Source organism: Lacerta agilis, chromosome 1 (assembly GCF_009819535.1).
Source record: "Lacerta agilis isolate rLacAgi1 chromosome 1, rLacAgi1.pri, whole genome shotgun sequence".
Lineage (NCBI taxonomy): Eukaryota > Metazoa > Chordata > Lepidosauria > Squamata > Lacertidae > Lacerta > Lacerta agilis.
Genome location: NC_046312.1, coordinates 37,927,489 through 37,955,487, shown reverse-complemented (window position 1 = coordinate 37,955,487; position 27,999 = coordinate 37,927,489). Strand labels below are relative to the sequence as shown.

At 39.7% G+C, this 27,999-nt stretch overlaps 1 protein-coding gene across 11 annotated transcripts in view; it reads left to right on the top strand.

Moving 5' to 3' along the window:
- MEIS2 (Meis homeobox 2) overlaps positions 1-27,999 on the top strand; it is a 227,297-nt gene that overhangs the window by 63,632 nt on the left and 135,666 nt on the right. For all 11 annotated transcript variants that reach the window (XM_033144600.1, XM_033144618.1, XM_033144636.1 and 8 more), the window contains one exon: positions 4,276-4,421. In XM_033144600.1, the coding sequence (XP_033000491.1) occupies positions 4,276-4,421 (146 nt within the window). The remainder of the gene's footprint in view (positions 1-4,275; positions 4,422-27,999) is intronic.

The window sequence follows — 27,999 nt, the reverse complement described above, 5'->3', positions numbered from 1 at the left end:
AAATCCCTCTTACTCAAATGACTTGTGCATCCTCCAGCCTAAGAAAAGTAATGTGCAAATGTATACACACACACAAATATATATATAACAAGTCTTGATCTTGGAACATATCAGAACTTCTCATTCTTCAATATATCTATTTGTATGCAGAAAGAGATGTGTGTCAATGTAATCATTTTGTTCCTTCTATGAGTCACAAAAAAGCATGAAGAAAAAGAGAAAACAGCTCAAAAATAGCTGACTATAATATTTAGGTGAGGTGAGGAATAATTTTAACTGTCTTGGTTTAAAAGAAACTGTCTTGGTCTGCAACTTCATTTGAACTTGAGGGTCCACCAGAAGAAAGTAGGATTGAGGTCTGAGTTTAAGAGAGTGAGTGCGCAATGAAAGGGCCTCTTCACATGTTATATGTTCACATGTTATATCTGCGGGTATAGGACGGTATATAAATTCTATCTATCTATCATCTGTCCATCTGTCTATATCATCTATCTATTCTATCCTTGGAAATGGAACGAAATAAAGTAAGAGAACCAGTGGGAGATCGTGCTGCCAGGAACTGCATTAAATACATCTTCTCTGTTCTATCCCTGAGGAGTGGTACACTGTATAGCACACAGTGTTTGAGATCTAGAGGAACATTGACAGCATTGTGCCTTGCTGCTGCGGGGGATGGGGGTGGAGAGTGGATAACATGAAAAGCAATGTAGAGGCAAACCCTCTGTGGGACTGGATCTTTCATTCCCTGAAGATCCCTGAGGTCTGTGGACTTTGAAAGCTAAACCACAGTGTACAAATGAATGAATGATCCTTCCAGAAATGACCATCTTTCTCTCTCCCCCACCTCACTTCAGGGAAAATTTTTTTGCCAGTGCCTTCTGACATTCTTTTCCCCTATGCTCAATTTTCACCATGCATTTTTATTAATGGGGAGTAGTGAATAGTGCTCAGAAAGTAGCATGTTATGAGGCATTTTACATTGGCTTAGATCTTTTTGTGACCATAAGACATTTCTCTTTGGTTTGGATATTTGTGTATCCATTTTCACATGTGCAAAGATAACACAGCACCAAATAAGAATTCAGCAACTGGTCTGAGAGGCATAAATGGGTACATAGTTCATAAGGCAATGGAGTATGAGGCAGAAAATTACTTTTGCCCCTTTTGGTATGTGCCAAAGTGGCATGGCTGGCAAAAATCAGTTTGTAATTATTGCACTGTGTCACATGCCCAACAACTAAGATTTCATTTTGCTGCTCTGCCTTTAGTTTTTCATTCAGTACAGCAAAATTGGTGAGGGATGGCGGGACTTGTTTAAAATAGACATATGCTCCTCTTTTTCGTAATATTTCACAGATAACCTGTTTATTTTCCTAATTTCAGACAGACTAAATTCTAGTTCTGATCTTATTTGCAGTGTTGTAACTTGTGTAACTGCTATGAAATGCATTCTAATTTTACCATACCACAAGCTTTCACTTTCATTCTTTCATCACTAATGTAGTTGTCTTATTTAAGGTTTATAGTGCATACTATTTATAGTGTAACTAGACTATTGGAACTCAGTTATTGATGATTTGCAGAATTTTCATTTGTCTCTTGCTCCTATTACATAATTTTCTCCCCTCTCCCTCTCTTTCGTTATATGAATGTAGAGAGGATCAAGACTGGTAATTAATCTCTAACATTTTACACTAGATCAAGCCTATTGGCTCTGTAAACTTCAGCCAAACTTATGCAGGATGAATCTGAATATCTAATCACCTATTTTTAGCCTTTTTCATAATCAAAGCACTGTACTGATCCTCTTGGAAGACTCCAAATTCAGCATTGCACAAAAAGCAGCATTAAGGTGTTGCTGAATGCCTGGATAGAAACAAGAATTGTTATCTCTTATGTTTCTGTTGTATTAACATGCCTGACCAAGAAAGAGAGACACATCGAAAGAAGCTTTTATAACTACATGCGTTATGTGCATACATTTATAGGTTTTAGAAAAGAAGACAAAGATATCTTTATCTAGACAATAGATAGAAAAAGAGACTCATTTCAGAACTTGCACTTTTGGCGTGGATTGTTCTTTTCCCTCCATCTCTGGGTACTGCTTTTCAAAATTGCCTGAGGCTACAGTACAGTACCTCAGATCCCCAAGGCCCCTTGCCTGGCTCCTAATAGCCACTCTCCATCTGTGTCACATGAACAGCTGATGAGATAGCTCTAGTGCCTGTATTTTGGAGTGCACATCCACCCAGGTTAAAATGCTGGGGTTGCCAAGGAGCAGTCAGAAGCCATTAGTGTTTGTGAGAATTTGCCTTGCAGCAGTTCCTTGGCATAGTCAATGGAAAGGGTGTGTATTTGTGCTTGCACACGCATGGGTGTCGGGTGGTGGGCCACTAAGAAAAGGCATTCTTCCACAGTAATACGTTTTCCTCGCCAGAAAAGGTTGGTTTGTGATAAACTCTTGTCTTTTTCTTTTATCACTGTCCACACCTTCAATTTACCTTCTAGTCAAAGAAAAAGAAAACAGCAACTTAGGGGTCTGACTCAGGTCCTTGGGCAGATGGAAAGGAACTACTAAGCCTTGGGGCAGGGTAGTTGTAATGAAGTGGCCTGTCATTCTGTAAATAGTGAGGACCATCTCTTCTATGTGATGGAGGGTATCACATTGCAGTGAAAATGGAAATGTCAATAAAATTAATCTGCTAGCTCTTTGCTCTGGCTTTTTTTGTTTCTCTAGTTAGAGGGGGGGGGTGAGTGGTGGTATTTTCCCCTCCTCAGTTGTTTTTGCCTTTCTTTTCTTTTTTAAAGAAATGTGTGTGTGGGCACCATAAACAAAGGTGAAATAGAATTTAAAGTTTTGAGGTAAATAGTCTTTATGTATCGGTAATGTGTTTGTTTTAGCAGCACTAAAGATCCAGCAGAGGCTATAGGAATTAGTTCATGGGTCTATAGCATTCCTCAGGAAGCTATGGAGCGTCTATCTCAGGCTACATTGAGCACAGAGTTTATTGTTTTAGGCTTTCTTGGACAAGGTTTTTACTTAGCATGGGATTTATGGCATTTACTGCTAATGAATGTCTATTCTTAAATTACAAAAACCACCGTCTCAGTGCAATTCCCAGATGTCCTTCCAGGACCTCGGCTTCTTAAACACCAGCAGGGAGCATAAACTCTCCACTTCTCTGTTTTCCTCTTTCGTGTGGCTCCAGGCTAATGATGTGTAAGGAAAACACAGCAATCTATAAAGTCTCAGTGCTGTCCCAGTATTCTTCATTTATTTTGCATTTGATTATGCCACAAGTCGGATCTTGTTTCTTTCCTTTTTTAAAAGTTATTAGTTCAAATATTAATGTAGGAATATGGCATATATTGCTGCTCTTGATTGATGCCTTCCCAAAAACAGGAAGACGTGCTCGTATGAATTTTAAGAAAGTAGGGGTCCTGCAATGCCTTGCCAGAAGAGTTTTTCAGATACATAATTTAGATGCCCTCCAGGCAGGCTTTCAAGGCATTTTTGCTGGAGGGCAAGAAAAAATAACTATGACTGTTAAAAGTAAATGATTTTTGCTAATGCACAATTAATGCCAGGGAAAAGCACTGAAGAGAAAGATGTTCGTGGAAAGTTCTGATTAAGCAAGCACCCTACCTTGATGTGCATCCTTTTTTAAAAAAGAAAGAAATAAAAAGAAGCAGAATATAATGATCACTGATGCAGGCACATAAGTTTTCATGTCTTGCAAATACTATGTTGAGGGTCATACAAGTGTGAGCGCGTGTGCATGTGTGTGAGTGGGGAGATGATAGTAAATGGGGAGGGGTTCAGCTGGCAGTGTGTTATGTGCTCTGAACAGTGACACATTTACTGCCACCTATGCAGAGGGCCCAGAATATATAGACCACAGAACATTTAACTTGATTACCTTCACCATGTATTCAGCATAGTTGCAGGGAATGCATTTATAGTAAATAGGTTTTTGTGTGGCAGGTTTTCCCACACTGCATTTCATAATTGACAAAGAAGTATTGCACTGTGTCAAGCAAACAATTATAATTGAATTAATGATTTTTGCATGTGTGAGGCACAAAATTAGTATTTGGAGAGACATGATTTCTAATTTTTATATATCTATATCAGCAATCATTTAATAAGAAATTGAACATGCCTGATTTTTTCATATATGGATGACACTTCATTAGTGCTTTAGTAGTTAATCTGATTATTCAGATTGGCTTATATTTCTTGTTTATTATCTCTCACCCCACTTTTTCTATTAGGGGATGGTTTAGACAACAGTGTAGCCTCTCCCGGCACAGGGGATGATGATGATCCAGACAAGGATAAAAAGCGGCAGAAGAAAAGAGGAATTTTCCCCAAAGTAGCAACAAATATCATGAGAGCATGGCTGTTCCAACATCTCACAGTAAGTGAATGCAAAAAAAAGTATTTTACACAAGTCTAATTATTTTTAATAGCCCTTTCAACATTTTAGGATAATGTTTTGGGTGGTTGGAAGTTGGTTCTCTGCAATAGAATATATCTGGGAGTTATTATATATTATGTACCTTGAGTATAAAGCAACACACCAAGTGCAAAATGGGATTCATCTCAAGGACTGCCATTTTACTGTACAATTAGAGAGACTATTGTATGTATGTATGTATGTATGTATGTATGTGTGTATGTATGTATGTACGTATTTATCTGAAACTGTTTCTGTTTGAAGATGATTGCTCACCATTAACAGAGATGTAGAATAGTCACCATGGGATGTCCAGGCAGGCTCAAATAATATTTCAGGAGTCCACTGTAAACCAAGCAGGCCTGCTGAGTGGTTGATGATGGTTAGTGAGGATCAGTGTGGGATTCTGAACAGCCCCCATCCTAGGGCTTCTAAATGGTGGAGCTATGTTGCTTTTGGAACACACATATACTATGTATATTCCAACATGCATTGCAAGAGGTAGATGAAGTCAGAGAGTTCGTTTGAAAACTTTTCCTATGTTGGTTTACATGCAAAATATAGACAGCGTTTAGTTTTTCTAATTCCTCAGTTCTATAGGAGATTAAAGCACCTATTTAAGCTGCTCTTCAAGTCCATTATCTTAAAAGCTAGCCATATTCACTTCTGGGGGAAAGCGAGTAAACGTGAAAAAACAACACTTTTAGTAGCAATCTATCTTTATCCTCCTGTTTTGCAATTGGTTTTATGTGTTGGTGTTCTGTTGACTATTACAGCTTTACTTAGGCATCAAAATACATTTTTACAAAAGAAGTAGTAGCTCTCTTAATTTTACTTGGAAATGGTGGGAAATGGTAAAATTATCAGTTCACTTTCCTTTCCATTTTGTTTGGGCTAATGCTTAAAAGGATAGTGTGGTTAACTATCACACACAAGGGTTCATTTTGTGATTGTTAAAATTACACATTTTTTGTGGTGGTAGATATTAGTTACTGTCTCATGGTTCCTGGACTGATTCAGGTACCTCTTTTATTTACAGCGGTGGCTACCAAGCAGCTTTGCTGATAGAACAGCTTGAAGGGGTTGGGCAGCATCAGATACCAGTTTTAAACCATCATTTTGATGTAAGAACATTATTAGCAAACTAAGGTGCATTGATCTGGCCTGTGGGGTCAGGATTAGCCAGAATAGCCAGTGCCTCTGCTCGAACAGTGGTTATTTTTGCCTTCCAGCTATGGCCATTTCAAAGGTCAGGTGCCCTGTAGTACCTACTTGGCTCAGAGGAATTAGACAGAACATGAGTCTCTGGGCTGATTACTTAACCAAAGACAAAATAATGAGTCCTAAGCAAATACTGACTAATTGAAAGGGCTGTAAATCCATTACATATTGGTCAGGGATAATCAGGAGTATTTAATCACTTTTATCTATTCAGGAGCACTGAAGCTGCAACAGCAAAGCCCTGAACCTTGCCATTTGCTTATTATTCTCATCATTATCAAAATTACTTCACAGCTGTTCTTTGCTACATCACCTCAGCTGGAGATTTACTAACCTGTAAAATGTTTTTAATTTGGAAGTTGAGTGAGTGTGAGGGGGAGTTTTTTATTTTTAACTGAAGGAAGTGGTTAGAAGAGCAGCACACTGAACTTGGGGCTATGAATAATCCACTTTCTTTCATATAAGCTTGCATATTAATTTCCTCAACTCTCACTAAGTCATCTCCATCCCCATGGATTTTTGCCACTGCCTTTTCTTTCTAAACGAGTGTGTGGAAAGTGCTCAGTGTATGCTTGCCAAAAGGATAATTTGTATCTCACATATCTTGAATAACATCTTCGTGGTTTTTAGCGCTCCTGAAATTCCACCATGTTTCTCTGCCTCACACCAGATGAACTAAGGAAATGCAGTAGCTTTGATGAGGATGGTCCTTGCATAAGCTAAAAAAAAACTAAAAAAAGCTCTTTAACATCTAGGTTTTAATGAGTTTGTAGGTGTTGAAAGATTTACTGTGCTATAATTCTCAGACCTGAGAACTGATAATGGAGACCTCTGACTAGTGCAATGAAAATTCAAAAAGATTTTTGCCATAAACACATGCTGAGAAGGAAAATAACTCTTTCCTTAAACAGTTCCAGCATTCTTTTTTTCTTACTGATTTGTTTGTTCCTTCAAAATACAACTTTGGACCTGCTATGAAGGTAAACTATGATTTACAAATATTTTCTCAAGTAAATTTCATAATAGAAAAAGTCTTAAAATTTAAATGGTTTTCCTTCACCACTGCTCTAACCTGATTTCAAATAGGTTTGTCCACTCTTTTGTGCTCTGTGACCTGGTCTTGTATTACAATAATCCTACAATGTACCCTTTTTCTCTTTCTTTTTTCAAAGAAACTAATTGAATTATCTCATTATTTTAATTTGTTAAGCAAATGTATTTTACATCACAGGATGTGTTCTTAAAGAAGGGGCTGCTAAGGCTTTGCCCCTTGAATGGCCCATTGGTGCATTTTGACATTCATGCATTCTCATTAATGAAAGGGACATAAAAGGACTCTGGTTGTATTTTTTTTCAAACTCCCAACCAGCATGGAGCAACTTTTTCCATAAGCCACAGGGGTCTCTCTACATATGTTCTCAACTGCAAGCTATTGTCACCTATTCTGAATACCTCAAAAGGACAAATAAAATACTAAAGGCCAACTGTAGCAATTGTTAGTTTCAATATGACAAAAATCATTAACCTCTGCTTTGCCTGGAAGGCAAGCCATTTTTGCTTTAAACTTAAACTAAGCTCGAAAATTTCTGTGCAATGTGAAATGTCTGGGTAAAGCTATTCACTTTCAATTAATTATGCTCATTTTGGGGTGAATTTTTGTGGAATATATATTTTATAAAAAGGCAATATGTTTCCTCTTAAGAACTATTTTACTTCCATAACTGCTAAAATGACATGTTGATCTTGGTTGATAACTCTACATAAATTAATTTGACCCACTGACTTTCATCGCATGTCTTCATGACTGTATATAGTAGTTTTCCACTATTTCAGTTTTTGAAACAACTTCCATAATATTAAGAACAAGCTACGTTTAAAGCTTTTGTGGATAGAAACTTACAGTGCTTGCATAATAATTCAGCCGTGTTCTCATTCTGCAATTGGTATCTGCCTTACGTTAAGTATTACAATGGTACAGGAAGATGAAAGGATCTTAGGATGAATTGCTAGAAAATTTGCATGCTTTTTTCTGGATAATATCCAGTATTTGAGTGGGTAAAGGAAATCCTAGCCTGGTAGTATAAGCTTCTCAGTAGTACATAAAGATTATGATATCAGAAAGGTAAACCTGACATTAAGGCTGTTGTTATTTAACTTCAAAGATAGTTAAAGAAAAGGAACAGCAAGAAATCTGACCCATGCAGCCTTTATTCATAGCCTTGGAAAACTCCTTTTCCCTCCATGCCAAACAGCTCTTTAGTACACTCAATTAGCCTCTCAGAAATCTCTGCTTTCCTCCCTCAAGTGCTCCCCTGTTTGCCCTGCAAAGAACATATTTGATCATGGAATGAAAACAGGAAGTGCTTGTGTACAAAGATACCTCTTGCTCACACTGCTTTTGAGCTAAAGGTTTCCTTATCATAGCAGTCACAGAAAAACTTACTGCATGGCGTAGAAGCTCTTTGAAAATAGATGCATATAATCAGAACAGGCGGCAGTCATAGAGGAAGGAACCATGTAATAGTTGGGTTTTTACCTTTAGTCATCCAACTTTTCCTGCAGCAGAGACAACAGAAAATCTCATATTTCATTCCAGTCAATCAGCTTCCTTTTAAATGATGTCATATGTATATTTTAGATCTAAACATAGATTAACCCTATTTAATTAAAAAAATTAAGGGTTTATGGATTTTTGCAGTATACAAGCACTTAGCTCCCTTATTTCACACCCGCCTTACCTTTCATTAATTCCTGTTGCAAGATTTGTTGAAAGCTGCATTTTAATTTGGGTTTGTAAAAATAATTCCAATTTTGTTATGCAATGCAAATTAAAGTTGCAGCCTTGCCCTAGTCATGAGTGTGTAATTTCCACTGAACTTGGTTTGACTTGTATGTGTATAACTGCATATTGGATTGCAGCCTGCTTATTCCTTTCCTTACACAACTGCCTTTCAAAGTAGACTAGTCGTGTCCCAAACTATTTGGTAATTGCTGCCACCACCCTTGTCCTCTTAACTGCTACAGCTCCAGACAGGAGGGGATTTGGGGTATTTCAGGCAAACACATACAGAGGGACTCAGAGGCAGCATTCAGTTTACTTGACCCTCCTTGGCTGAAAGAAACATGGTTTTCTCTGCCAATATGCCTCTAGGTTTACAAGGGGAGCAGAGCCAGCACCCATCTCCCTGTGTCTCCCATCTGGTGATAACATCATCCTGCTTTTCTCTGTCAACCTCAATCCTACACCTCTGTAGCATGAAGCAAGTGGCTTAGGGCATGAGAATTATTGCACTAACCCTGAGAGTTGGCAATAATTCACACAAACCCACTGATCCAATTATTTAACATTTATTAGGAATAAGAAGGCAAAGGACAGCACAAAGGGACAAAGCAGAATACTGAAAATACAAGGAGCTTTTTAGCTCAAGTCTATCCTATCCCAAACTAATTACAAACAGGTGTCTGATCTCCTCATGAGTAATGCAACATAGATGTTTAGTTGCATGGTATTCTGATGGTCAATGAAGGGGAAAGGACTGCATAGCCACATCCCATTTTTAAAAGTGTTTCTACCTATCTTGCAGTTGAGTAGCACCTGACACTTTCTAGCCAATTATACCCCAGGTCATGTTAGGTAAGGTGGGGTTGGGAAGATGGTGGACACCTCCTGGGGCAGAGGGAGATGGCTATCACTGGGGGAAATTACCCCTTCAGTTATTCTATGACCTTGCTAGATAGGATGTAACCCAGTATCCTGGGAGCTTGGTTAACTTCCTGTAACTCCAGTAAAATAAATTCCTCTAACTACGCTCTGAAAGGTTGGAGCCAGTTCATTTATTGAGTCTGAAGAGTGGAGTTATGCCTAATTAATATAGTGTGTGTGTGTGTGTGTGTGTGTGAGAGAGAGAGAGAGAGAGAGAGAGAGAGAGAAATCAGATTAAAGGTAATTGCATCACATTGTCTATTTGTTTTGTTTCTCCAAACTACTCCTCAGTTCAAACTCAAACCAGCAGTCAGGTACATGGTGATCAGGCTGTCTTGTCTCTCTTTGGAATGTAGCCAGACAAGTTCCTCCTGTCTAGTGGGTCTGTTTCTCCCCCGTACAAGCTTTGCAACTAGAGTCCTGGCTGTAAACTCCAACTCCACCTCCTCCTGCCTGTGATGAAGCATTTTATCTGGCTGCAACCTAAAGAAGCAGTGAGGTCTTATTAAGTCTTTCCTCCTTGCCTTAGTTTGACCTTTACATTAGTGTTCCTCTCAGCCTGACTACATTTTTGGCCCTGTTCCACTGCCCCGTGTTGCATATCTGAGCAGCCAGACCCACATTCCTGCTTGCCTGGTAGATACTGACATCAGAGTGCTCTTTTGTTTCAGTTCAATGGTCTCTGCTTTAAACTGGTGTCTCAGGGGATGGGGCTATCAAGTATGCACCAAGGCTTACTTTTTTGTTAAGGGGAAAGCAGCATATTGCCATAATTAGTTGACGATTTTAGAAAAACAGTGTGAGAAGATGGATATACAGTTCGTCTCTGTTGTGGGCAAAAACTGGTTGTGGCTTTTCAGTGGCAGCAAGCTAAGATTCAAACTTCTTCATGCCCTCTCCCACTGAACACATTCTCTCGGCTCACGAGTGTTCGGATTTTCAATAGGGAGGCCAGAGCACTTGGCACACGCTGAAAGATAAAAAGCCAAAGTATCTGTACTGATCCAGAAAATGTGAAAGCAAGCCAATATTTTGGGACATTTGATTGGTCCTAATGAAAGTGTTGCCCAACTGGATTTCAATGTCTAAAGACACTCTTTGCTTTATCAACTCTGTAGAAGCCTGGCTGGTGCAGAAAATGGGGGATTAAAAATTGCAGCACACAATTTCAAAAGTAACTAGGTGCCATTTCATATAGATATGCAAGAACACCTTTAGCCAAAGACTTGCCCATGTTTATATGGAGGAAACATACATACTGGTTTTTATATGATACCATTACCATTGTTTTTTTTCTTTGCATATAGGTATGTATTTAAAGGTACAGCTCTGTTCTCTCACCCTAAAATTGCTTGTCATTAAGTCAAAGATAGTCCATAGTGCCCATAGTTCTTTTCATCGGAGAGGAAGCTCTGAAGGTAATTTCACCTTCAGAGCTTTCTTCCTCATGGAGAGTTGTAGCATATACGTTAATAGAACTGAGCCAACTACAGACCCAGAATCCTGCCAACACTGAGATGGTGTTCAAGATCAGCCTTGAGGCTGCATTTCAGGATTAATCTAGGAATGCGATCAGGCACTATATATTTGAATAGACAAATCACCTATGGAAAATGTTGTGTTGGTACATTCCCAGATCTATCAAAAAGCTGCATAAAGTAGTCTTGACTTGATTAGATGACTTGGATTGATGGCTTTGCCATTTAGGAAGTGGGGAGAAGAGAAGAAGATTCTCATTAGCTGTGTTGCTTGGGGACCAGAACAGCTTGGCTTTACAAGATCCATGCTCATGTACCTGGCAGGAGACTCTGTAAAATTCCTCAGAGGCCACTATATTGGCATAGAAACCTCTTGAGACATCTAATTTAATATTGAAAGAACTGGTTGCTAGATCAAAAGTGGCACATAAGCATCAATGCTACTTCTCATAGGGTGCTAGGAAAAACTATGGGTAGTGTTCAATGTCATACTATTACAAATGTTCCGTCTGTGCAAGCATTTCATCTTGCCAGACACAATGATTCTCTTTTCCCTGCTGTTTTGGGGGTTCTCCTAATCAACACCCTGAGCATGCAGGGAAAGCCCCATTGCAGAAACAGAAGCCTTTGGTCAGGGCTTATGCTGAGGGATTCATTGGGTGAATCGCACCCACAGAAGATTGAACTGCAGACCTGATGTCAGTGATTGTCTTTTACGTTTTGCCCTGCTCTTTCCAGGCACAAACCTGCACTTAAAAGCTCGGTGTCTGAGCATTTGGGGTTTTTTGCCTTGGAGCTTTCCATGCGAAACCCTGTTTTTAGTGCTCAGTTCGGATTTAAGTGGATTGCCATTTGCTCTGGTTGAGGCTTAAAGAGCAGGTTTTCGTGGGGAAAGCTCTGGAGCAAAAGAAAAAGGGTTCTTGGATATGGAGCTTTAAAATGCAGACTGTATCTGGAAAGAGCAGAGGAAAGGTAAGTGTGGATAAGCCTTTTCTGAGAGTTTGACAGGGCGGATGCATGAGCAAGGGGTTCTCCATTCACTGGAGTGGCCATTATTCCTCAGCTTCTTGCCATTGTCACCTTCCAGGGCACCTAGGTAGTGCTATGTGTAACTATGGGGAAAAGGGTACTGAAACAGTGGCAATTCAGCAAAAGACATTCATGTCAGAAGCAGCCCAGAAGCATGTTATTTGCAAGAAAGAGATAGTTGTTTTGCACAATAAACAACTTTAAGGTATTCCACTTTCTTTTCAGAGGGGGTAGCCCACCCTCATGAAAAGGAGACTGACAGCAAAGGGAAGACAGAGTACATTTTGGAGATATGAGATGCAAGGCCACAGCCTTTAAAAAAATGAGAAACATATATCGGTGCAAGAATGAGAGCACTGGTAACATAGCAAGAAACATTTAAATTGTCTGTGTGCATTTAAGAGGAGGAGCTATGGTAATTATCACAAGTTACTTGCTACTGTGGGAGAAGTGGATGCATGTTCCATCACAGGTCTCTATCAATTACTCATATTTGATAGGGGCTCTCTGATGGCATCTTCCCCGAGAAGCACCTAACATTCTGGAGCTTGCAGGGCCAGGCTGTTCTTATGGACATTGTTTTAGAAAAGTGTTCTGGGATTTGTTGAAAAGTTTATCAGGAGTTTGTCAAAGGAAAGATAGTAATGGGTGACAACATTGCACTGAAAGACAACGAAAGTGACCAGGGACATGCCTCAAAAATGAAATTGCCTCTGAAGGATTAATTTTCACCTTCCAATTCTGCCCATGTGTTACCAGTACGTCGTGTTTCTTTTCGATTCCCTGCACAGATTGCTGAAGTGTACTGAATTTATGCCTAGAGTTGGAGTTTATACACCAACTGTCCCATTTTGGCTTGTACAGAATGCTGGACCTCATAGGAGCCAGCTCCTAAGGGCCGGTGTCCCTTTGTGCCCCCCCCCCAATAAAATATTTGAAGCAGAGCCCAAAGTTGATGAGCATTGCCATTCAAACAGTGTGTGCACGCCATCTCTTGTGATAAATTTTGTGGGGTGGGGCTTACCTGTCCCCCCTTTTTTATTCAAGTTTGCACCCCTGCTGGTTATTAACTGTAATAAAGAGATTGGTTGGTTGGTTGGCACAATACAGACTAACTTTGCTACTGTTTACTCAGTAGTATGCTGGAAGTAAGATATCTGCTGGCATCTAAATACCAAAGTAGGTTTTCTGTGTTTTAGGGTTGTTAGACTTTTCCAGTCAGACATTCTAAAAGACACAATGGAAGTGGCTGTGCATGTAGGAGGGGATGCTGCATTCACATAGAGTTGTTTCCAGTAGCTGTGTGAGTTGAAGACAGCAGTCAAAGTTGGTTCCTCTCCCCCTGTCTGTAGCCAGTACATGGATATGACACAGCCAGTACGTGGATAACCAAATATCTGGGTAGGCTTTTTAAAGGATCCAGAAGCATCAGATGAGAACCACTGGTACCATCCATAGCTACAATCCTATACCCACCTACCTGGGAGTAAGCCCCAGTGAACCCAATTGAACTTCTGAGTAGGCATGTATAGGATTGTGCTGTTAGAGCAGAACATTTTGCCATCAAGTATTGTACCATCAGTAGGATTGTAAAATTGGTGGACAACAATGTCAAATGGGGCTGGGTATGCTTATTTTCAACATAGTTGTTTGGTTGCTTTTATGAGACAAAGATCTGTTTGTATTATGCAGTTGCCTTGCTGTGAGAGAAAAGACAGATACAAAGAGAATGAATGTGTTCAAGCTCTGTATTGATTTCTACTAGACAAAGGAAAACATCTGTGAGTTGTTTGAGGATGAAATTTACTTAGGGCTACCTGCATTTCCATCATCATTGTTTAATTCCAGGAAATGATGTCATATTGCATGAAACAGCATTATTCAATTCTTTTTTACATTACGCATGGTGTCATAAGAACCTTTACTATGCCACAATGTTTCTATTTAGGCACATGCTTGTATATAATTGCATCTGTGTATGTATATATAGTGTGTTTTAATGTATAAATGTATGCAGATTTTAATGCATAAATATGCTATAATGTATTGGGAGCATTGGGAATGGCATTTTGAATAGGCTGCCAGGTTTCAGAAACATCTCTTGGCTTATTTGTACTTCAAACTGGATATCAGAGTTCCCATTAGCATTAGCTCCGTTTCTACAAAGGATCTCTGTGGACAATAAGCTAGGTACCAGTGAAGCTGAGAATGGTGCAACATGGCAGAGCCGCCTGCTCCAAGTCTCTGCTAACCTGAGTACACTGCTGAGGAAGTGTGGCAGGCAATGGGGGGCTACTTTCCCGCCCCCTATAACTGCATCCATTCCCCCTACCCTGCTCCATTCTATACAAGTTACTTATACTCCAAGTGCAAGTAACTTGATGACACGCAGAAGTCTGGTTGTAAATATGAGGAGTCTGCATGAACACACACAGACACATTGACTGCCATACCTTCTTACCAATGTACTCATTTTAGAGGGGTTGGGAGCACACCAGTAGATTTGAACTGATGGGAAAGAACAGGGAAAACAGACATCTGGTGCACTTTTTAGAGTTCTTCTACGTATGAATGTTACACTAGTGTCCAACTGAATCTGCTGTCCATCATTTTTAATCTCTCATTTAAAAGAATAAATAAAAATATACTTTTAAACAGAGGCCAGTATATTTAAGCTTTTAATCCTTTACCATATCATTTCCTCGTTTATAAAATATGGAGTCTGTGTCAATTCTGTCACCATCTGTCTTTTTGATTTTGTTTTTTGCTATTCTTACAATTACGGAGACAATCCAAACTGTAAATAATTTAATTTTAGAAACCTTACTGAGACAAGAAATTTGCATTTAGTATGCTGTAGATGGGAGACACCAGTATACTATTCCAGATGCTACATATATGCTCTTTATTACTAGAAATTCGGAATTTTGCATGCTACTGTTCTCTGTTTGATTTCTAAATTATACAGGCTTAAATTCTCCTTCCTTGTCTTTCTTCCAGTTCTGTTATGAACACACAGCCTATCAGAGTGTATTGCATAGGCAAGTCTACAGGGATATAACTAGATTAAAAATAGCTACAAATATAAGCAAAATATTGGCTTTGTAAGTTCTACTATGCCCAGGAATGTATTGTTTATGGTGGTATCTTTCTTCGCAACCAATCTTCTTCCCACCCCTTAAATAACATTTTTTCAGTGCATCAAAAGAAAACCTGTTTCTTGGAGTTCACATCTCCCTTCTGCTCTACATCCATCTCATATTCATATTATATAGAAGAGGTGCACTTGGCCCTAGGGAATATGTTTTCCTTCACAGATGGAGTGAGGGTTATTGCCTCTTTTTGACTCTTCTGTGTGATTTATGCGATTTATGCTGCCTCCCATCTTGTGAATGAACACAATAACCCTCTTTCTAGATTAGTTCACTTAAGTGTGGTATAGCCAATGAGATCATGAAGATGGATTTTTGATTCACAGAATAGGGTTGGATAAGTCATTGACACAATTCAGATATAGCAGGAAATGATGCTTTTTCACTACCTGAGTGAATTACATGCATTCTCCCTTTCTTTCTGTCCTCGTTCATAAGCCAGTGGAGGAGGTCAAAAAAATCTACTACTGGTTTGAAACCAGCCACAATTCTCTGTGACATCTGAGATCAGACAACTGTGCTTTGTTTAAAATAGAGTTTTAGAATAAGCCAAGGTATGAAAAACAATTTGATCCTGACTTATTCTTACTAACCATAGCTTACACCACAATTCCCCATGTTCAGACATCACAGGAAACTGTAGCTTGTGTAAAACTGTGAGTAAAAGCTTCTGATCTCCTCCTCTGACCACTTGTGAAGGAGCAAAAATGATGCCACACACGAAATAATCCTGTTTACCAGCACAAAGATTGGTTCCTATGAGGTGCTGCTCCTTTGTGAATGGCTTTTCTCCATGCAGGGAAGCCACTCGCAAAGGAGCAGCAAACAGCATTACACATGGAAGGATTTGCTCCTGTGTGGTGCTGCTTCAGGACACTGGAGAAAGGAGAGGCCTGGTGGGAAGAATAAGCCACTGATCCCTACCTTCTCCTGTGAAGAAGAGCTAGTAGGTTCCTCCTTTTCACGGTTTCTCCTTCCTGCCCATACCTGCCTTGCCTTCCTATGCCCTGAGAGCCCCAGTTTGCTATGTGACTGCCACACAACACAACCCATGGCAATCCAGGGTTAGCTCAACATGACTGAACCAATGCCTGGATTTCCCCAAATCAGCCTGATTTGGTTTAGGTCTTGGGACTCAGCAGAATTGGATGCACAGCCCTAGTAGGAACTAAAGTAACATGAATGGTAGCATTGACTACACCGTCCAAGATGAAATTACTCTAAATTACAAAAGGCAGGTAGAGTCTGGAATTCAATGTAGAGGGCTTTTTTTTAACTAATAAGAGTAGATACTATGATATTTTTATTGATATGTAAGTTGTTCTGGAGCTTTAAATAAATAAATAATCAGTATCTATGGAGTATTTTCTTAAATGATTCCTGTAGCAGTACAGTGGTACCTCTAGATATGAACGGGATCTGTTCTGGAACCCTGTCTGTATCCTGAGAAATCTGCAACCTGCAGCGCCGTTTCTGCGCACGCGTGTGACGTCACTGTGCGCATGCGCAACCCGCTGAACCCAGAAGTAATCCGTTCCGTTACTTCCGGGTTCGGCATGTTCGTAACCCGTGCCGTTTGCAACCCACAGCGAACGCAACATGAGGTACGACTGTAAACATGTTCAAAATGTTAATTGGAATTAATTGTCTGTGTAGTTTTTTCATAAAATATATGTCATTGGAAGCTAGCTTTTATGAAAAATCCACATGAATGACTGATTCTGGCATAACATTTTGTGCATGTGTGTGCGCACACACATACATGCAAAGGAATGGTTCCCAAAGCAGTCCTGTATCAGAGGGTATTCCTGTTAGAAGTGGCTTTACATCTAATTGAATGCTGCTTAGCTACTGAAGGCTATACTACTTAGTGCAGGACCATAGACATATGTACATGTATTGCATTAAATATATTACAGTGCAACTGATTTGGAAGCCCCAAATAGGTCCACATCAGATTGGATCAACTCGCCTGTATTAATACTTCATTTTGTGTATGTGTTTCTGTATGTGTCAGAAAGTCTTGTGAGTATGTTGCACATAGTCCAGTGTATTGTACACATGCAGTGCAATATTACATCCATCCACGCAGTAGCTTTTTATATAAGATTTTTAAAAGGAAACTTTAAAGGAAACTTTAAAGGTTTTTAGTACAAAAACCATTGGAGCTATGTTTGAATTTTGGCAGTGCTAATCCAATTTATGTTTCATGCACCTATATAAAAGTTCAAATCAGGGTTCAGATCAGGTCCAGATCAATCTATTCCAGATTGGGGGTCAATCCAGATCGTTGAGTTGGAACCCAAATCAGATCAAGAAAGAGGGGCCTTGTATAGTCCTGATTAAATACTTTAAAATGTATAATTTGAAAATAAATGTACTTTGTGAGCAATTTAGGGGTTAAAAAACTACCGGTATCTTCTGAAAACTGCAACTATTTCCCCAGGTGTGGTTTTTTGTATTTGTGTTTTTAGCAGACTTCTTTTAATTGCTTGTTTGTTTTCCGCTAATTTGTTGATGAACATTTTAAAGCATTCAGTGAAAGTCATACTGAATGTTTTTCAGTGCAGTTGGTGGGTTGGCTTTTAATGGTTTACAATATGATAATAAACTAATGTTTTCTTAAAATTCTGATATAATTCTGTATCACATAATGTTCATTATTGTTAAATATTTCACATATGGTTTCATGTATATCTAAAGTAAGCCTTTGTAGAAAATTTGCAGTATCATAATCAATCTTAGCTGCTTTGTCTTTTTTTAATACCTGAACATGTATCACACAAAAGCCTGGTTTTCATATCACACTAAGTCAAACCATGGCTTAGCATGAATCTTCCAGGGAGAAAATTGCAGTTGCTTCACTCTTTCCTTCATTCTACTCTAGAACTCTTAAAACCTGTGAAATTTCAAATTTGGCTTTCTATAATGACATTTCAGCTCAAAACCGCAACTGGAATTAGATGGTGATATGCCCTCAGCATGGTCTGCCATCGATTACCTTATACATCCAAAATTATAGCTTCAGTAAAATTTTGAATTTGGCTTTCTAGGACGATGCCACAGCTCTAAGTAGCAGCTGGAATTAGATGATAATATACACTCAGTATAGTCTGCTGTTGAAGACTTTATTCATACCAAACTACGGCTCCAGTAAACTTTTCCCTAAGACTTTGTATTCTTTGAAACAAGCCCTCAGGGCTCATGAGCTTTCTATTCTTTGCCCTGTAGGTTTCCTCTAGGAAGAGCTAGCTAGCCTAAAAGAGGCCAAATATCACACAACTGAGCTGGTGGGAAATTCAAACTATTTCAGGCAAAGGAGTCAATAGAGCTGCTGTAATGAAACGTATTGTTCAGAGTGAGATTGCTGTGTTATGGATTTCATGCTGAATATCAGGTTTGGGATTTTTTATTATTACGAAACTAGCCTGAGGCTAAACTGGTGAGAATCTGAAAGAGACACAGAAGGAAAGAGAGTGTGTTTGGAGTATCAGGACTTTTAAGAGATTTATTCCCTAAAAATGCAGAAAAGATTGAAAGAACAGGAGAGAAGTGTGGTCTGAAAGTGCCCCTGCAGTAATCTTTTCAACTGCTTTCCTCTCCCCACAATAGCTACTAATGATTTGGAGATAGAGAAGGAGTGTATGTAAAGTAAATATATGAATAGTAAATGAAAGTTGAGAGGCACATGAAAGGGAAGTTAGAGCAAAAAGAGAAAGAGTAGGGAAAAATTGTAAGCAAATGTATGTGTGGGGGGGTCTTGTTGCTGACGTTTTGGAATAATGTAAAATAAAAAACATTAAAGAAAGCTCATTTGCTTGGACTTAAAAAAAAATTCAACTAAGCAAAATCATTTGATAAAATAATTTTGAAAATATTCCTTCATTGCTAGAGCTGATTTGAATGCAAAATACAAAAGACTAAAAAATTAGCTGTGCATTATAATGTGTATTATCATGCGGCTCCCATTTTTATTTTTATGTATCATTGATCTGTGTAGAAGAAATAAAAATATATAATTTTTACATTTGCAAGAAGCATACAGTACATATGCAAGAGTTGTATGTGGTGTAGTGGTTAAGAGCGGTAGACTAGTAATCTGGTGAACTGGGTTGGTGTCTCCGCTCCTCCACTTGCAGCTGCTGGGTGACCTTGGGCTAGTCACACTTCTTTGAAGTCTCTCAGCCCCACTCACCTCACAGAGTGTTTGATGTGGGGCAGGAAGGGAAAGGAGAATGATAGCTGCTTTGAGACTCTTTCGGGTAGTGATAAAGCGGGATATCAAATCCAAACTCCTTCTCCTCCTCCTCCTCCTCCTCCTCCTCCTCCTCCTCCTCCTCCTCCTCCTCCTCTTCTTCTTCATAAAACTAACAGACCAAAGTATAAATCTAAGTGGATTAAAATCCAATGTAAGATACAGTCACCATACATGACGTTCCACCATCGGATGGACTGTGTGAACCATTGGATATTGCTGTCTACTAAAGAATAGGCTTTCCCCCTAAGATCTGTTGGCATTTGTGCCTTACATTCTAGCTCTAGCTCTGATAAAACTGTCAGACAATCCAAATAGCTATTGTTATAATTATTGCTAAGCCTTGTATAATTTACAGTGTAGCCCTGTGCATGTGAATTTAGAAGTAAGTGTCAGTGAGTTCTAGCAGTTAAGTAAAGGATTGCAGCTTCAGTAATTTGTGTGTGTGTGTGTGTGTGTGTGTGTGTGTATCTCATATAGAATTGCAGAATTGGAAGGGAGTACGATGGTTATCTAGTAGCGCTTTTTGAGTTCAACAGCTTAAAGCAGACTGGAGTCCAGGTTTGTTTGCATGTTTGTTTTGCTATGATAGTCCTGGACTGGCATTATTGTAAGCTTTTCATGAATAGCTGTTTAACTCTTTGCTTTAGTTACCGTAGACTGTGCTATATAAAGCAAAATGTCATTTACTTCCAACAACCATGTTTATGGCATTCAGTTATATGTGAACAGTGAATCTAGTCTGCTCTACTATTTTCTCTAAGATTCTTTAAGATCATACAGCTAAATATCAAAAACATAGGCTTGGAGTCAAAGAACCATCAGATGAAGCGGGGAAATGTAGTAATGCTGTTCTGTGAACTCTTGTGCTAGTGGATTATTTTGTTAGTTCAGTGTTACAATGTATCTTATACTGTGATACTATGAACATTACAAGAATCAGGAAGAACAGGAGTTGCAGGTTGCAGCATGTACACTGATGGATTACAGAAAGGTCTTGAGTTTTGGAAAAAAGAAAGCTTGTACAAATTGGTCAGCATCATTCAGTTTGGGTCTTTTCCCCCTCACACAATGCACTTTTGCTAGGTTGGAAGAGGCATTCTTCTAGTAGAAGACACCTTTATAGGCAAGCCACTGAGATGTCTTAAGATCGTGGGAGTTGTCCCTAGTCCGAATGAATACTGAGCACCTTGCTACAGAATTCACTCCATCTTCTTCTTTTTTAACTAGCATGCATCAAAAGGGAAAAATATTTAGAAAATATTTGAGAACTGTAATGAAGGAAAGGTGCATCGTCCTCGCCGATCCCAAGCCAAATGCTTTATTTTTTATTTTTTTTATTTTTTAAATTTTATTAAACAGCAAAATCATACACATAACTCAACGGAATACATAACAAGCCAAATGCTTTAAATGTTGTTTTCAAAGTATAATAAATTGAGCCACAGAAAATGACTGATTCTGAACTAAATAACGAACTTGTTCTGAATTTTTCCTGGGTTCCTGTTGGTGGTGGTCATTCTCCTGCAACAAAACATAGATTAATCTGTGTTTATAATCCATTCAGACATACCTGGCATTGTATCTTCCTGTTATTCCGTGTTGGCTGAATTTATGTTAGAAAACTGGCCCTAGTTTCTCTTGTTTTGGTTCAGCTCTTATAGTGACAAGTTTCCAGACATGTAAAAAGTATTCTTAGTTACATGCCACCCCAATCTCTGCTGAGATTAATTAATTAATTAATTGATAATAATAATAATAATAATAATAATAATAATAATAATAATAATTTCATTATTTATACCCTGCCCATCTGGCCAGGTCTCCCCAGCCACTCTGGGCGGCTCTCAACAGAGATTCTGGGGGTCTTGGCATTTAACCAGGGCTAGTGTTTCCTTTGATAAAAGACTGCAGTGTCTATGTAATATGGTTTACATATAGGTTACATATATTTACAACCTGCATCAAGGTGAAGAGATTTCCCAGCATTTGTTGTTCTTCTAAGAGCAGCAAGCTGTGATCTACAAACGGGAATCAGCCATGTCATTTGTGCCTCATGGTTATGCTTACTACTTCTCCACTCCCACAGGCAGGGACGTCTTAGCTATTGAGACTACTGGCGCAACGCGCCATGGCCTGAGGAGGGCACCTGTGCCCTCCAGCCCCGCCGGCAGCGATGCTTTCGCCCACCTCTTCTTGGGCTGCAGACGCGGGGTGGCCGTCAGTGAGCCTCCCATCAGAGCTGCAGCCAGGACTCCCTGGACGGCAGTGCCGCGCTGCTGCTTCGGCCGAGCAGGCGGAGGCGGAGGTGGAGCACAGCTGGCAGCATCCCCACCTGCCCCTGCGCGCCCTCCGGCTGCCCACTGTGCCTGGCCCTGCCCGGCAGAGCACAAGGAACACCAGAGGGATCTTCGCGCCAGGGCGCCAGATTTACTTAAAACAGCCCTGCCCACAGGCATTTTGCCCACTCCTTTCTGCTTTTTCCCAGTACCACTTTCAGAAAAAAAAACAATTCCCTGTTTTACTTACAGCATCACCCACTGTGACCCTGGAAACCTCCATTTCCCAAGCTTGTTGCAAAGTGACCACCTTTTCCCTGCATCTTCCATCATGGGCCACCGTCTGATCATTATCAAACATACCAAGCTATTACCAGCCTTTTGTGTCTCCAGTGACCCACTCCCAGCGAGCCATCACCAGAATTCTAACCCTTTACTGAATCTAGAGCAGGGGTCCCCAAACTAAGGGCCGGGGGCCAGATGCGGCCCAATTGCCTTCTAAATCCGGCCCGTGGATGGTCCGGGAATCAGCGTGTTTTTACATGAGTAGAATGTGTCCTTTTATTTAAAATGCATCTCTGGGTTATTTGTGGGGCATAGGAATTTGTTCATATTTTTTTTCAAAATAAAGTCCGCCCCCCCACAAGGTCTGAGGGACAGTGGACCGGCCCCCTGCTGAAAAAGTTTGCTGACCCCTGATCTAGAGGTTTAAGGCCTTATCTTCCCCCCAACTTATAACAGTCCTCAAGGGTAATGTTTGTGGGGGTGCTTTGCTGTGGATTGCAATTCATACCTTTCAGATACAGGTAGGGGGAATTGTTGGCTCACCTTTGCTCTGCTTTGAAAAAGTGGAAGGGATCATGTTAACATATACCTGATTATTCTTATTGCCCCTCAGAGCTATAAATAATGTGACTACTCACTGATTTCAGACATACGGTACAGTACTTTATATTTCTTTTGTGTCTCTTTAAAAAAAGCAGTAGTGGAAAGTGTTTATTTTGATGGTACTATGTATTGATTTTATTTTAACAGTGCTTACTTAAAGTAACTAATGGTTCTGTTCTCATAGCACTTAAAAGTTGGAGTTCACTCACTGTGGTTTTTTGTTTTAGTCAATTTTGTTTTCATTATTTCTGAAATTCACACTGAGGAATGCTCTCCTTAATACATTTTAACATTGTATTAATGGGGGAGGGAAGAGAAGATAACAATTTGTGATTAGTTTGTTTTTTAAAAAACCACATTATCGCCTACAAACTACAGTGGAATTCATAAATATGTGTATCGTAAGATAGCGTTTTAAATAGTAGTATTTGTGTAGGTCTTCTAAAATTAAAATCACAGATAATAAAGTGGAACAAATGTACTAAGGGCATGGGAAGTAGGTTAACATTCCAGCTGTTGTGTAGGACTTTTCCTACTATAACCACTTTAGTGACCCTAGATGGATAACCCAGCTATTTATAGTTTTCATACTGGTTTATGCTGCAAACCCCCCAAAATGGTGCAATAATTAAAATAGCAACAAAAGTAAAACACTACCCTGAACAACTGAAGCATAAAATATTCAAAATAAAATCAGGGTTATGAAACAGGCTGCAACTATGTCAAGAAGATGAGTGTGGGGCAGGGGTGGGGCAAGCATCCTAGGGGGGCTCCGCCCATCCAAGGGGGGGTGCGGTGATGTTACCCCCCTCAGAGATGACACCCAGGGCAAGGCGCACCCACCGCACCCCCTTCGTCAGTGCTTATGTGTATAATTAATATGAGCTATAGTTAGGCCTTTTTTCAGCTGGAAATCACAGGAACTCAGTTCCGGCACCTCTCAGGTGAGCACCATTGTCATTATAAGAGAACAAGGGAGGCATTCATGGTTCCAGCACCTCTTTTTCCAGAAGCGTCGTACTGGTTATAGTACAGTGGTACCTCAGGTTAAGAACTTAATTAGTTCTGGAGGTCCGTTCTCAACCTGAAACTGTTCTTAACCTAAGGTACCACTTTAGCTAATGGGGCCTCCCGCTGCCGCCGTGCCACCGCCACTGCACAATTTCTGTTCTCACCCTGAAGCAAAGTTCTTAACCCGAGGTACTATTTCTGGGTTAGTGGAGTCTATAACCTGAAGCGTCTGTAACCCGAGGTACCACTGTAATTATTAAACTTGCCTATCATATCAAGCAGCATAGGTGCATTTCCACATGTGGCATGTCCACATAGGAGGCAGTGGTGGTGAGTGGGGCAATCCTCAGGCCTTGAGGTGTCTACCTCATCTTGCTTCATGGGCTTGTTGGCTATGGCACCACCTTTAATTTCTCTACTGCATATTAATTTGGCATCAGCAGGCTGCTTTGTGTTTTGTAGTACACAGAAATAATGCAATTCCTGCTCAGAATGTCTACAGTTAGAGGTTGATAACTGGCAGTTCCCAGGTTGCACATGAGGACGCATGCACACCAACAGCCGAAATACACATTTTCAGGACCCACTCTATTCCTGTGGTTGCAATTTGTTTTTAACTGCATTTATTAATGTATTTTACATTGCTTTAACTGGCCTAGGACATTAGAGTGAAGGGTGGGTGAGAAATCAAATTAGTGGCAGCAAATATAGCAATAATAATCACAATATGAATATCATCCTCTGGGCTCTCTGGAACTGCTTAGAAGAAATGGAGTGAGGAAAGGCAAAGAAGGCAATAATTTTTGTCTCACCCCACCTGTCTTTCCGTCAGTTTCTTGGAATTTTTCTCCCTGCCACACCTTTCTGCTTCAGGAAAAATAAAGGAACAGGTGAGGAAGATAATTAGCATCTACAGGTATATCCCCTCCGGCTAAAAAGTAGCTCAGTATGAAAACTAGAAAAATGTGGGTGACAGAAAGAACTTCCTGTGTTCCTTTGCTCCATCGCATGCTCTTCTCCTCCTAATCCTGTTATTTTACAGAATGCAAAATGGGAGGATCCACTTTGGGAAAGACACTGAGCCTGAAACTTGACCCACCAGCCTATAATTGTAATTGGATAGACAAGCAGGGACTGTGGCCACACATGGTGGGCGGAGAGGGGCAAGGCACAAAAGGTTGGCTGGTCCATATTTATTCAAATATATAAACCCTGACCAGATCTGTATAGGGGGAACAAGGTGTAACTAATCACCAAACCTTGGGAGACCTGGCCCTGCAAAGGGCCAGGGTAGCCCACCCTCTACTCCCACCCTTTCAAGTTGATAGGGAGACCTTCTTACCCCGTGCCCTTTGGGGACCTGCAGCAGCCACAGAAGCACCCAGAAGCACCTCTGTGGCTACAGCAGCCCCAACCAGAGTCCCCATGGCAGAGGCACAGGCCCCATACTAGTCGCTGCCGCAGTGCTGGAGCACCAGAGCTATGTCCCCGCTCCGCAAGAGGTTCCGAGGGTGGCAACATGAGAATATGCCTTTTCTGTGGTGGCTCTTCATCCATGGAATGCTCTCCCCATAAAGGCTCATCTGGTGCCATCATTACTTGTCTTTAGGTGCCAGGCAAAACATCCCCTTTACCCAGGCCTTTGGCCATTAAATAATCAATGGCCTGTTCAAGTTTTTTGGGGAGGACTGACTGCTGTTATGGTTATTTTATTATTATGCCATCTATTATTATGCTTTTTATTATGTTTTTATAATTAAGCTCCGTAAAATGTTTTCTTAATGTTTTACACTGCCCTTGGATCTTTTGATAAAGGGCAGCATATAAATTGAATAAATAATAATGATAATAATTTATTATGCATATTAGGCACATTCTACATTTCAAGTCACAGGGAGTTGTTTTCTTCTGTACATCCTCATCACAACGCAACAGAAGCTTTGCCAAAGTCCACTTTTTAGGTACATTGACTGCTCCCTCACCCTCATTTGTGAGCCATGACAAGGAAGATGGGAGGGAGCAGTCAAGGTGCAGAAGAAAGGATTTTCCAAAGCTTCTGTTGCTGTGTATGCTTTGGAGGAGTGGGTTAAGGGGTCCTGTGTTGTATTTTGGCTTTCATGAGAGTGGTTCACTGAGCAGTAGTAACCTTGCTGGCCCCTTTAATTCAAAGTAAGAATTAATTGCCAAACAGCTAATCTGAAATACAGGATAGCCAACCAAAGAAGGTGAAGTCTGGAAAAAAAATGTATTTATTGGTCTCTAATGTTTATGCATAATGAGTCTGGCAGTATTACAAATTACAAATTGAAAACAAAACATTTTATGCATCTATATTGTCAAAGATTTGTCAGTCCTGAAGGTAGCTCAGATATGTCAAAGGCTGGAGAAACTTCTGTTTGATGTGACTTGTATTGCATCAAAAGAATCTTTCCAGTTACCTAATCCCCATACCTGCAACAGTCTTCTAATTGTCTTGGGAAAACAAAGTCCCATGAATACATTTATTTGGAAGTGCATTTTAAAAATAACTATCCATCTTATATTCCAGTTGAAAGAATTACGTAATTTGGATTTAAGCCTCCCCAAGTGCAAATTTGAATTTTTGGTATTCCTGCCGACACCATACACTTCTCTTTGCAGCCTCTTCGAAACTGCTAAAGGCCTTATTGAGAAACTGCTACCATTTCTGTTAATCACAGTCTGCCATAGGCTCTAATGGCATTATTGAGACTGTGATCTCAATGCTAATCAATAGCACTGGGATATACGAAGGGTATAAAACACTGTCATATGTAAAAAAAAGAAATGCTTTCTATGTGCTGTTTCATTTGCCATATGAAGCAGCAGGGCTATAAATCTTTGCCTTGCTGTTTGAAAATTGAACATGAGGCTGCTAAATTTATCAGTCATTCTTATTTTTGTGTAGTAGCATTTTCACTTTGGTTTCTCTTATGAAGTAAAAGTCCTCCAGGCCTCCATATATGAACATCTTTCTTTTCTTGCTCAGATAATACTTGATGAATTTTGTGCATGTTACAAACCATGTTTTTTGGCAACTAATTTCTTTTTCTTTTTACATTCATTTGATATAGAAAAGCAAAGCAATAACTTTTTTTTATAAAATTAAAGAAAACTGAATACATTATTTTATTAAAGGCATTTACATTGAGGGATGGGTAGAATTTAAGAATTCTCCATGATACTTTGGAAATATATTAAACCTGAAACCTGATGAAATTGCATAATCACTTTTTTTTTGGGGGGGGGGGGGTGTTAGTGGTTATAGTCTATGCTGAACTACCAAGGAAAAAGTAGAAAGCAAGACTGCTACAGATGTGACTGGCTATGAATATTCATGAATGCCATTGCTCCTCTTTTTCTACCAGCATCCTAGTCATTCTCTCTCTCTCTCTCTCTCTCTCTCTCTCTCTCTCTCTCTCTTCATTTTCTTTCCTCCATACTGTGAAGAAGACTGCAGCTTTATTTTGGTAACAGCCTAGCATGATACAGTTATCGGTGGCCTCAGAAGCCTTTCCTTCCATTAAAAAAAAAACAAAGAGGGGAAAAAAGAAAAATTGTAATTATCCACAGTTTTATGAATCCACCACCCCTTAATGTTCATTATTTAAACCAGCAGCAATTACAAGTTCAAAGGGGTTTAGAGGGCCAGCAACCCGCATAATCACTGCCAAATTAAGCGGGACTCATTCGTCACAGAAGAGTACACTCTGAGCAGTGAATCATGCATGCAGTGACAGGCACTGATTTACATAAAGACGAAATCTGTGCCCTCTAGGGCTGAGCATTACTTTATCTCAGTAGCCCTGTGATATATGAATTTTCTTATGCTGCTGGGAAGGTTCAGAGACTGATACTGCCAAATTCACAGTACTTTATGCTGTCTAAAACTAGCATCACTGCCACAAATTTGTATACTTATGTATACAGCTAATACTCCCTCCCTTTCCTCAGTGTAAATCATTTGATTGTTAGCATGAGTTTTCCTAATCATGTAAAACCTGTTTTGCCTGGTCTTCTGAATCCTTTTTTATTTTCCGATTGGCATTATTCTATAAGGATTAGTAATTCTTAAAAACTATATTGTCCCCCAAGAACATTCATATTTATTTATTTTATTTATTTTTTTGTTTATTGCTACTGTATTATATCGTGCTCATTAGGAAAGTCAGAAAAATCAAAATTTGTGTCTGATAGATAAAGCTGGGTTTCTGAATGCAGACTTTATCAATAAGCAGTTACTTCAGGATTTTCAGGTTTCCACATTATTGAAGGCAAGTTGTTATAGATGGAATGCACACTAATTGTGTATAGGGTCACATCTGAAGCTTCATCACAAATGTGTTTCATCATGCAAGCACATCCCAAGGAGCAGTAACCAGAGGGGTTGTGTGAGAAAGGCTGTGTGTTTGTGGTTTATCAGGCAAAATGGCAGCCTAATCGTTGGGCTCCACCAACCTCCAAGTTTTAAAGGGCTATGACTTTAAAGGGAATCTTTAAAGCAA